The sequence below is a fragment of the Hyperoodon ampullatus genome (genome assembly GCF_949752795.1).
Source record: "Hyperoodon ampullatus genome assembly, chromosome: 12".
NCBI lineage: Eukaryota > Metazoa > Chordata > Mammalia > Artiodactyla > Ziphiidae > Hyperoodon > Hyperoodon ampullatus.
The window spans coordinates 58,545,867-58,558,103 of record NC_136925.1 but is presented as its reverse complement, the minus strand read 5'-3'; the positions used below and the strand labels follow the sequence as shown (position 1 = coordinate 58,558,103).

General features: G+C 36.2%; 1 protein-coding gene across 7 annotated transcripts in view; it reads left to right on the top strand.

Moving 5' to 3' along the window:
- The window catches only part of MED23 (mediator complex subunit 23), a gene marked incomplete at its 5' end in the record, with an annotated part of 40,188 nt that overhangs the window by 18,462 nt on the left and 9,489 nt on the right, over positions 1–12,237 (top strand). For 6 of the 7 annotated variants that reach the window (XM_079716074.1, XM_079716075.1, XM_079716079.1 and 3 more), the window contains 9 exons: positions 624–767; positions 2,338–2,483; positions 3,464–3,709; positions 5,551–5,693; positions 6,832–7,006; positions 7,687–7,850; positions 10,369–10,493; positions 11,045–11,250; positions 11,339–11,519. In XM_079716074.1, coding sequence (XP_079572200.1) covers positions 624–767; positions 2,338–2,483; positions 3,464–3,709; positions 5,551–5,693; positions 6,832–7,006; positions 7,687–7,850; positions 10,369–10,493; positions 11,045–11,250; positions 11,339–11,519 — 1,530 coding nt within the window. The remainder of the gene's footprint in view (positions 1–623; positions 768–2,337; positions 2,484–3,463; positions 3,710–5,550; positions 5,694–6,831; positions 7,007–7,686; positions 7,851–10,368; positions 10,494–11,044; positions 11,251–11,338; positions 11,520–12,237) is intronic. The other variant, XM_079716080.1, reaches the window with a different exon arrangement.

Sequence of the window (12,237 nt, the reverse complement as noted above, 5' to 3'; positions counted from 1 at the left end):
GGAAGAGTAAGTTGTGGAAAGGGTTGGTTTTAGGCATAAGGCTTTGGACACATTGAATGGGAATAAAATAGTGTTGTTGTATCTGTAACATCTTGATAGTCTAGATTATTTGGGGGAAATTTTTTCAAAAGAGTTGTTAAAATCCTTTCAACCACCTCTTACCCACCACCCCTATCACCACCACTGGTTTCTGTTATAATCTACAGGAAACCAGGAAAAGTGTTTTTGATAACCAGTCCTTGAGGAGTAAAAAAAATAAATTTAATCCTTTTGGTATAATAAAGTACTCCTTGTGTTTTGATGAAATATTTTTAGTAATATTCCCAAATTAAACTTGATTCTCATGCATACATTATCAACTTAATCATGTTTTAAAACATTTAATTTTTGATATGCATAGTTGTTTTGGAGGTCAGGGAGAAAACATATAATATTAAAATAATTTAAAAGGCTTTGCTGGTGTGCCTTGAGTGGAGAAAAAGTAATTAGTAAATGCAAATGTTAGATGCTAACTTTCTGAGAACAAGGTTTCTCTCTCTCTCTCTCTTTTTTTTTTCTTTAAACTTTACTGTATCTGTTTCTTTAACTGGCTGTGTAGATTTGTATTTAAACATTTTTTACAGTTAGCAGGGCGAGGACTGATTAAAGGCAGAGATCATCTGATGTGGGTTCTCTTGCAATTCATTTCTGGAAGTATTCAGAAAAATGCACTAGCTGATTTTCTCCCTGTCATGAAGCTCTTTGACCTTCTGTACCCAGAAAAAGAAGTAAGTTTTACTAAATAGTTAACAATGTGATTAGAATTATGTCTAATTTATGTTTAAGGATTTTAGTGTGATTTTGTGAAAAGAGCACTGGACTTGAAAGCTGGAAACATGGTTCTTTTCCCAGTTTTTGTGATTGCTGTGATCATGGGATAGACATTCAGTTTTTCTTGACATTAGTTTACTCCTGTATAAAGTGATGAAATTGAACTAGATTATTTTTGAAGTTTATCTTAAATCACAGTTGAACATCTAGTATGACAAGGTCTTCCTCTACATTCTAAACAGGGTTACAGTTTTTAAAAGCATGAAACTGTTTTAATCTATACACATTGAATGACCACATAATATCAGTATCTGTTAATATGGTTTTTTTGGTTGTTTGCCAATTGAGTGTGTCACACTAGTGTTTTATTATATAAGGTATTTGAATAAAATATGGTATATATTGATGATTGTCATTTTCTAGAAACATTTTATTATGGAAATTTTAAAATGCACAAAAAATGTAGAGTAAATAGAAAAAGAAACTCCTGTCCCATCACCAAGAAATATTCTTTTTTTTTTTTGGCTGCATTGGGTCTTCATTGCTGTGCGTGGGCTTCTCATTGCAGTGGCTTCTCTTTGCTGCAGAGCACAGGCTCTATGTGCACGGGCTTCAGTAGTTGCAGCACGCAGGCTTCAGTAGTTGTGGCACACGGGCTTATTTGCCCGTGAAATATTCTTATTTCATCTTCTTTCCTCAGCTTTTTTATTAATGCCGGATGATTTTAAAGCAAATTCCAGACATCCATGTCATTTCACCCATCAATAAACAATATGTTTGATGCTACTCATTTAGATTGCATGTCTCTTATATGTTCTTGGAAAGCATATATGTGACTTTTAGAAACTGTATTCATATTTATCACACTCAGTAAGATAATGGTGTGATTTTTTCATAATGATGTGTTTAATTTTTAAAGAATAAAATTATTTTTTTAATAAATTGATTTTATTATTTATTTTTGGCTTCATTGGATCTTCGTTGCTGCACGCGGGCTTTCTCTAGTTGCGGCGAGCGGGGCTACTCTTTGTTGCAGTGCGCAGGCTTCTTGTTGCGGTGGCTTCTCTTGCTGTGGAGCATGGGCTCTAGGCGTGCAGGCTTCAGTAGTTGTGGCTCGCAGTCTCTAGAGCGCAGGCTCAGTAGTTGTGGCACACGGGCTTAGTTGCTCCGTGGCATGTGGGATCTTCCTGGACCAGGGCTCGAACCCGGGTCCCCTGCATTGGCAGGCGGATTCTTAACCACTGCGCCACCAGGGGAGTCCAAGAATAAAAATTTAGTGATTATGAATGCTTTGTGGCAGTAGGAAAAGCTTGACTAAGCACCTGTGGATTTCTGTTATTTTCTTGGCAAGTAAAAACAATCTTATAATAGTTTCAATATTTGATAGCTGTTAGATCTTCTGATTTGTGTTATTGAACAGTCAAAGGACAGTTGGGCTAAATTATGAGATATAGCAGAAATGGATTACTAAAATATATATAATTAGTTAATTCTACTCTTTCTTATATTTAAATTGTTCTTTTTTAGTTTATCCCAGTTCCTGACATTAACAAACCCCAGTCAACTCATGCCTTTGCAATGACCTGCATTTGGATTCACCTCAATAGAAAAGCCCAAAATGACAACTCCAAGCTACAGATTCCAATACCTCATTCCCTAAAGCTTCACCATGAGTAAGTTGTTTGTAGCTTGACAGTTCATTTTTTTAATTTAATAAATAGTGGGTTGTAGACTAATATTGGTCTCAGTATTTATGTGAAGTATGGAAATCTTCCCACATCCACTGGAGGTAAGGGTAAATATTTAATGTGTACGTTATAACTAAGAGAACCTGATCAATTGCAGCAGAAAGCAACTAAAAGATTAACCAAGCCTGTTTATATGTATGTGGAGATATCTATTTATATATATATATATATATATATTTTTAACTTTCAGGTCTAATCTTTGCTTTTACATGTTTTACCTTAGTTAAAATACTTAATTTCCAAAACTATGTGAAAATGTTTCAAAATTGCTTAAGTACTTGGAATTTGAGCATGATCTGACTGAGATATCTTTCACTCCCTGGGCTGCCAGGATTGATTGAGCTGATCTGGCTGGCATGCTCCCTTGCATCATTTCCAAAGCTGCAATTACTCAAAGAAGATGCCCTCTTTTAGATAGGACTGGGCTTCCGTCAAGGGTGTTAGGAATAGCTGAACTTCTGAAAAGGACTGACAGTCAGATCTCTTCATAGGTGACTGTAGGGTAGTCAGACTTCACATTTCATTTGGTTTTCATTTTATGAGGTAACCCTTAACAATTTTTTCTTAGTGACATCTGTAATGAAGGTATATTATTGTACTTAAGCAGACAGATAAGTAGAAGGCTAGTTCATGAATCTGTGAGTTATTTCTTCATTATCTGAATCTTAGTGCAGCGTATCTAGTACATACTTAACAACCATTCAGTGTTCACTTATAATTACTTACATTCTTTCTGAAATGCTTCTCAGTCTTTTATATGTGTTAACACTATGTTTTGGGCAGAAACTATAATACCTATAGGAATAAATATATAGTTGCATGAAATTAAACTTTTTTAGAAATGCAAGTTACCTTTCTAGAAATTATTTGCATTTTTTTCTGTTGAATGGAACTCGAAATTTTAGGTTCCTACAGCAGAGTCTTAGAAATAAAAGTTTACAGATGAATGACTATAAGATCGCCCTGCTGTGTAATGCATACTCTACAAATTCAGAATGTTTTACATTACCCATGGGAGCTCTGGTAGAAACTATTTATGGAAATGGAATTATGAGGATACCTCTTCCTGGAACGAGCTGTTTGGCTTCAGGATCCATTACTCCCTTACCAATGAACCTCCTGGATTCACTGACAGTTCATGCCAAAATGAGGTATGTTCTTTTTTATTTATTTGGTCCTATGCCAGGGAAGATATCAGTGTAGCAAAGACTTGATTTCATGATTATGTGTGTATATTTTATGGCCAGGTATATTTTAAAAATCCTTTAGGTTTATTTTATTACAAAAATGGTATTGTTTATTATAGGAATTCTAGAATATACAAATAAACCCAAAGAAAACGAAAATAATTGCTATAATCCCTCCATAAGAAATAAGCATTGTAAAATTATATATATATGTGTTGAGTCTTTTTTCTATGTATAAATATATGAATTTATAGGGGGTATTTTTGTTTTTTCAAAATGTGTTCTTAACTACAGTACTACTTTATAACCACCTTTTTCTCATATAATCTATTAAACACCTTTTTTTTTTTTTTAATTAAACACATTTTTAGATCTAGTGCTCTTCAGGAACATCTGTTTTAATTGCTACAAAGAGGTCTTTTGTGTGTCTATGTATGATTCTTTAGTCAGGTCCACGTAGTAGGATACTGAGATTGCAGTGTCTCAGTGTTATAAAGATGGCTATGAAGATTATCTTTCTGGCTGTCTTTGCACCTTTCTGGCTGTCTTTGCACCTTTCTGGCTGTCTTTGCACCTATCCATAATTCCATTTTTATTAAATAATTTGCTGGAAGTAGAATTGCTGAGTCCAGGGATGCAAAAACTGTAATATCTTTCCTATGTTGACTATACATAAGAGTACTTTTAGAATTGACAGTTATGGTTTCTAAAAGACAGAAAGGGCTCTGTTGGGTGTGATTCTAGAACCTCAGGTGCCCATAGGGGCCAAGCTGATAATGTAAGTGAGTGATGCCTGCCTGGGGCTGCGTGAAGGCGAGTCAGGTAATAGTGTGCACAGAAGCCTGTGTGTATAGAGGGGTTGAGGCTGACTGGAACGGGAGGGGCTCAACTTACGGTGCTGCCACTTGTGCTAATTTCTGCAATGTAAGAATGAACATTAGTGTAGCTAGTTCTTGTTTTTTTTTTGGAAAGGGCTTTTATTTCTAGACTCTCAACCATTAAGTGTTGGCTCAAACTTCAAACACTGCCTAGGTCAAAGAGAATGTATGTGTGGGCCTCCAGGTGGGGGGTCATTGGTTCTAGAAAAACCATGCTCTTTTTCAAATGGTTAACATTGTGCTAGAATTGTACAAGCACTTTACTGGCATATGTGATGAAATTGAGGAAAGTCCCTTTAGTACCTAACATTTGGGTCTTACCAGTGATTTGTTAAGTAATTCTATAACAAAAGTTAATTTCTTAAATGGTTTTAGTTACATATTTGAAAAACAAAAACAGCCTGAAACCATTCAAGCATGTACCCAAATTTTGAGTTCGGTACATGAGTTGTACCCAAATTTTGCTTTTCCGTGAGCAGAGAGATCCTGAGGCACATTGAAAGCAGCGTGGAAACCAGAATTAGTCTCAGGTTGTACAGTGCATCACTACCATGTGTCCTGTACAACCTAAATGATTAAAACAGCTGATTCATTTCATATATTTAAGTTCAGATTTATACCAAGTTCTCTATAAGTAGAATAATTCCTGTGTTTATGTCAAAAATAATGAATTTTGGGGCTTCCCTGGTGGCACAGTGGTTGGGGGTCTGCCTGCCGATGCAGGGGACAAGGGTTCGTGCCCCAGTCCGGGAGGATCCCATGTGCCGTGGAGTGGCTGGGCCCGTGAGCCATGGCTGCTGAGCCTGCGCTTCCGGAGCCTGTGCTCCGCAGCGGGAGAGGCCACAGCAGTGAGAGGCCCGCATACCACAAAAAAAATAATAATAATAATGAATTTTAATTTTCTTTTATTTTGTTGTTTCTCCTCAGCCTTATCCACAGCATTGCTACCAGAGTGATAAAACTTGCTCATGCAAAGTCCAGTGTGGCCTTGGCTCCAGCCCTAGTGGAAACGTACAGCCGTTTATTGGTCTATATGGAAATAGAGTCTTTGGGCATCAAAGGATTTATCAGTAAGACAGGACTTTCTGGTGTTTTTAACTATTAACGCTTCCATTCATTCAACGTATACTTTTCTATTTGCTAGGGATATAGCAGTGTACAGAAGTCACTGCCATCATAGAGATTACCTGCTAAATGAGGAAGACAGACAAAAATTGTAAATAATTGAAATACGGAATATGTCAGGTGATAAACCTTACAGAGAAAAATAAAACAAAAAAGAGGGATAGACCCTCACAAAGGGTCAAGGGAGTGGGATGCATGTTTTAAAGTAAAGTTATGGTTAAAAAAGGGGGGCATGTAATTGTGCTAGATGCTTGGGATGCAGTGAGCTGGACAGACGTGATGCCTGTACTCATATAAAAACCAGCGGTCCCATTTGCCTCTCTTTCTGGTTTGCCCGGGACAGCAATGAGTACCAAGTCTGACTGGCAATAGGCAGGGGGTGTTCCTGCATTGCAGAAGACATTGTACGATGTCTGTTGGTTGTTATGCAGTTCTAAATAATAGATATTTTCTAATATGGAAGTGTTTTTCTGATTTGAGGTAATTTTAACTTTTTATTAATACAGTATCATTTTAACCATGGTTACTCTTTTTTTCCAGATAATTGAAAGTCAAATTAAACTTTATTAGCAGGGAGGAGGGGGTGTGATACAATTTGTGTATTAGAAAGTGATCCTCATGCCTCAAAAGGCTGGGAACAGTAACGTTATAAAAGTAATTTAAAAGATAACTAAATAAAAATAAATAAAGAAGTGAGGAAGGTTAGAGTAATTTTTTTCCATATCCTGGCTCTTATTTTACCTTTCCAGATGAACTTGAGTATCATTTGTCAAATTCCAGGAAAAAAAAAAAAAAAGCAAAGTTGGTATTGTTGGGTTGGCCAAAAAGTTCGTTTTGTAACAGAAAAACTCGAACGAACTTTTTGGCCAACCCAAAAATAAGGATCTGGATTTTCTTCCTTAAAATTAAAGTACAAATTATGGAGAAAATTTGGAAAATATATGAGTATATACGTGTGCATGCGTATCTGTATGTTTGTATGCGTGTGTGTTCATGATCAGAAGCTTTGCATGGATTTTATTCAGTGTGACTTCTCTTCAGGTATCTTTTAATACATAGCTTTTACTGATCTTGTTCCTCAAGGTCAGCTTTTGCCAACTGTTTTCAAGTCTCATGCCTGGGGAATCTTGCACACGCTTCTTGAGATGTTCAGCTACCGGATGCACCACATTCAGCCTCATTACAGAGTTCAGCTCCTGAGTCATCTTCACACTTTGGCTGCAGTTGCACAAACAAACCAGAACCAGCTCCATCTCTGGTGAGCTCATTGGAGACTGTCTTTCCTTGGATTTATTAGAAACTTTGTTGGAGATGGGGAACTTAATCCATTACCTTACAGTATTTTTATTCACTGTCATAAAACTCCAGGGCTTCTGGAGTGTTTTATTTCCAGTATAGAAGAAGTAGAGTCCAGCTTTTTAAGTAGAAACCTAGTAAGATAGTTGAATTATTGCCTAGGGATCTTTGGACTGAGAACAAGTACTTCCAAGACCTTTGACATTGTATTCTAACTTAGCCCTTTAGAATACTGGATTCAAATATACTTCAGATTATGGTTAAAGTATCATGTCATTTTGATTTTCTCTAAGTGAAAATACATTTCAAATTTTAAAAGATGTACTTTTTGAAATGCTGTGCATCCAGGTGAAATTTTTTAGTCCTGCAGGCTACAAGCTGTCTTTTTCAAATGTGTAAAAATGTCAGTTGGTTTTTGCTGTAAAATTTGGCACCTTGGGCTTTTAAAACAAATTAAGCAAAGCTCATTCTCACACAAAAGATGAGTTCATCTGTCTGTTTGTTTTTAACCAAAGAAGGGAAATTTATAGTTTGCATGTTTTCCCGTTGTGATTAACCTAGAATTAGATTTAATTCTATAGTTCTGAGATTTTATCTGCAGCTTAATCTTTTAATGATTGTTTTTGTTTTCCCACTTTTCAGTGTTGAGAGCACTGCACTCAGGCTTATAACAGCATTAGGTAGCTCGGAGGTACAGCCACAGTTTACACGTTTCCTTAGCGATCCCAAAACGGTGCTTTCAGCGGAATCTGAAGAACTGAACCGCGCCTTGATATTGACCTTAGCTAGAGCAACTCACGTAACAGGTACAGTGAATATGCAGCCACCACCAACAAACAGATGAGTCAGAGTGTGCTGTGTCCCTCCTGACTACTAAGGGGCAGGGGGGAGGGTAACCTACTGAAAACATTCTTCTCACTTGTTTCCAAAAAACCAGTTGTTGTTTTGATATCTTCACCATTTCAGTAATTAACGTAAATTCTTCTGTGTGTACTACCATTTTAACTAGGTTGAACATCAGTTTTTGGTCATCTAACATCATTTTAAAGTCATGGTTCCTGAGCTTTTTGGTCTCAGGACCACTTTATACTCTTAAAAAATAATAATAATAATTGAAATTCCCAAAGATTTTCTGTTATATGGATTACATACATGATATTTACTTTGTTAGATATTAAAGTAGGAGTTTTTTAAATATTTGATTTATTTTAAAATAACAGTAATAAACCTATTGCATGTTAACATACATGATGTAATTTTTATGAAAAATAAACCCTATTGTCTCCAAAACAAAACTTTAGTGAGAAGTACCATTGTTTTACATTTTTTTTTTGCATCTTTCTTTTTTTAATAGAGCTGCTTTTATTTATTTATTTGTTTATTTATTTATTTATTTTTGGCTGCATTGGGTCTTTGTTGCTGTGCACGGGCTTTCTCTAGTTGCGGTGAGCAGGGGCTACTCTTCGTTGCAGTGCGCGGCCCTCATTGCGGTGGCTCCTCTTGTTACGGAGCACAGACTCCAGGCGTGCCGGGCTTCAGTAGTTGTGGCATTTGGGCTCAGTAGTTGTGGCTCGTGGGTCCTAGAGCGCAGGCTCAGTAGTTGTGGCACACGGGCTTAGTTGCTCTGTGGCATGTGGAATCCTTCCAGACCAGGGCTCAAACCCGCGTCCCCTGCATGGGCAGGCAGATGCTTAACCATTGTGCCACCAGGGAAGCCCTTTGCATCTTTATTTAATGTCTGATGTAAAGGAACATTGCTGGATTCTCATATTTGCTTCTACATCTCATCTATTGCAAATGTTATTTTAGTAGAAGTAAGTAAAAAAAAAATGGCCTCACACAGGTAGGAGATGGAAAGGGGAAGAGTATTTTAATAGCTTTTTCAGCTAATTATGAATATTGTTTGATGTTGCACAAAATTGAAAAATTGATAGTTTCTTAAATGGAATACAAAGTCCTATCAGTGAACTCTTTGTACTCTGTTACCTTATAACCCACTGGTCTATTTTGTACATATAATGGATTTTGTGTTCATGCATATTTTGTAAATTCATGAATTGTTTTTTTAGAAAACATTGGTTTACTGAGTTCTGTAGATAGAGCTTGTAAATGTTGACACATTTCATTATGTAGTATAAGAAAATTACATTTTTTAATCTCACTACAGATTTCATTGGAAAAATTCTTTAAGTTTTGGAAAACTATTAGGCTTGTGGTAGTGTATATAAGTTTTACAAAATTCTAATTTTCACTTGAAAGGTCAAATTTTATCATTGGCAAAAGATGCAGTCATTTGTTCTTCTTGAGGTGACAGACTCCCTTTGTTAATTTTCAAGAAAATGTCTGCCTAATGCCCAAATCCAGAAAACTATATGTTCTTTCAAGTAAAATTGGAATTCCATTGAAAAAAAAGAACTAATTTGACCCAGTACTCAATCGCACAAGTATTTTTCCTCAAGATACCCATCATACTTGGTGTGTAGGTGGAACACCTTATGCATACTTCCATTTTATCACACAGAATATTACAAATAGATGTACTTAAGGGCTGAGATACAATCTTTTTTTTACTACTTTGTCAAGGATATTCTTAAGTGAAACTGGCACTTTTTTTTTTTTTTTTCCTGCTAAGAGTGTTTTGTGGTGACGATTACAGTGGCTATTAGTATTGTTTGGTGCCACTGTTTGATTTGTTCTGAGGGCCAGCAGTGTTACCCACCATTGCTTTTGTGACATCAGTGCACATTTCAACACAGTAAAAAGGCCAGTGATATCTTAGTAGTATTATTATTTCCATAGCATTGACCTCATCGAATCCTTGAAAGGATAGTGGGGACCCACAGAGTCTACAGACCACACTTTGAGAATGGCTATTTTAAAGAAATAGCTATTGAATTTCGCAACCTTTGTGTACACTGTCTTATTTTACATAAATAAACTTCTTTGGTTTAGAGAGTTATAGTCTATAGCTGTTTCAACCACCAGACAAGATATGTGGTACTTTATTAATTCTATTTCCTTGGCTCAGTAAAGTGCTAATACCTCACTGTCAGAGTGAACTACATGAGCAGTCATGATGGGCCTGTACCAATCTTTTATCATTGGTGCTCTGTAATTTAAAAAAAAAAAAAAAAGATACCAAATGTCTTTTGTCTTCTTTTCACTAGTTATGTTCATATTTACCGATGTGATTACTCGTTAAGTAGTGAATGCACTGCAGTGAAATTCTCTGAGTGTACATACTTGTGACTTTTCTGTGAAATCATTTATGAATTGTGGCCATGATCTTTTATACGTGGGTTACATTTGTTTGCTTGTGTTTAGATTTTTTTACAGGCTCTGATTCAATTCAGGGAACTTGGTGTAAAGACATCCTTCAGACCATCATGACTTTTACTCCTCATAATTGGGCTTCACACACTCTTAGTTGTTTTCCAGGTCCACTGCAGGTAATTTCCTCTTGAATTATATATTGAATATACAGTATATGAAATCATTCTTCCCATTTACTGTGTTATTCTAGAGAGTTTGGATGATACCCAGAGAAAATTAGCTTTTATTTCTTTTTTTGTAAATCCTTGCTATTACTTCCAAAATCTCTTGAGTTTTTCCTTGTCTTATTATAGGACTGGATATGTTTCTAAAAATTTAATTGTTATGGCTTCATCTTACTAGTTAACAGTTTTAGAATCTTGTGAGATTTAACACATTAACTGAAAAATTCTTTCTCATAGAACAGGAATGGGGAGAAATACAATGTAATGGAGCTTCACAGAATATACATCATGTACATTTGACTGATTTTTTAAAATCACACAGAATCACACAATCAAGCCTTTGTATTTTCCCAGTATAGAAATTCAGGCCTTGATTACTGAGCTGCTTGAGGTCACCTGGAATTTATTAGTGTTAGAGTCAAGCCTGGAGCTGGTTTCTTGACTCTGTAGCCATAGCCCTTTTTACTACAACCATTGAAATAAACTTCTGATCTTCCTTGTAGGCATTCTTTAAACAAAATAATGTACCTCAGGAAAGCCGTTTTAATCTGAAGAAAAACGTGGAGGAGGAGTATAGGAAGTGGAAGTCAATGACGAATGAAAATGACATCATTACCCACTTTTCTGCACAGCGCTCTCCTCCCCTCTTCCTTTGTCTTCTCTGGAAAATGCTCCTGGAAACAGATCATATTAATCAGATTGGCTATAGGTAAGCCAGAAACCTAGATCTGCATTCCATTTGGCAATCCATTATACCCTACAGCAATGCAATTTATTTTTTACTCTCTGCTTTCCAGAGTGTTAGAGCGAATTGGAGCTAGGGCCTTGGTAGTCCATGTGAGAACATTTGCAGATTTCCTGGTATATGAGTTCTCTACATCAGCTGGGGGTCAGCAACTCAACAAATGCATTGAAATTCTTAATGACATGGTATGGAAGTACAACATTGTTACATTGGACAGATTAATTCTCTGCCTGGTAAGAATACACTTACTTAAGAACAGATTTCTAAGCAGTCCCATTCTCGTTTGGATCGATGTGTATGGCTAATGGATCTTGTGCTGATCTGTTCTATGTTGTTTCTAAGGATTTAATAAATTTATACTATAAATCAAGTATTGCTATCAATTCCCTAAGGAACTAGAGGTTCCCCAATTTCTTCATTCATTCAATAAGCATGTATTGAATATCTACTGTGTTGTATGCACAGAAGGTATAGAAGTAAATAAGACAGATGTGGTCCCGGCCTTGTAATGCCCTGAGTTGATTCTCAAAGTCTCCTACTAGAGGCAGGAAGTAGTAAACAGTCCCTGAATCTTATAACCATTTCTGTACACTTTGGTAGCCGTAGTCATAACTGAGTGTTTCTTATAGCCACCCAGTATTCCCCAAGCAGTTTTTTTCTCCTGATTTTGATGTCTATTTCAGGCCAAATTTTCAGAAAAATCACTGAACCAGGCTGGACAATACTACATTTTTTTTAATACTATAGTGGTGATATTTAGGGAGCTTAAGTGGTTAACATTTTCCTCTTAGCTATAGAGCATAGATATAAAGATGGTTATAGTCTAGTAAGGGAAATAAGGTCAGTCTATAAATCAGTAAAATAAAAGGATAAGTTAGAGGTGTAGGGAAAATATTGCCAGGCAACAATGAGAGATGACATCTACCTAGGTGGTGGATCTTAAAAGGTAGG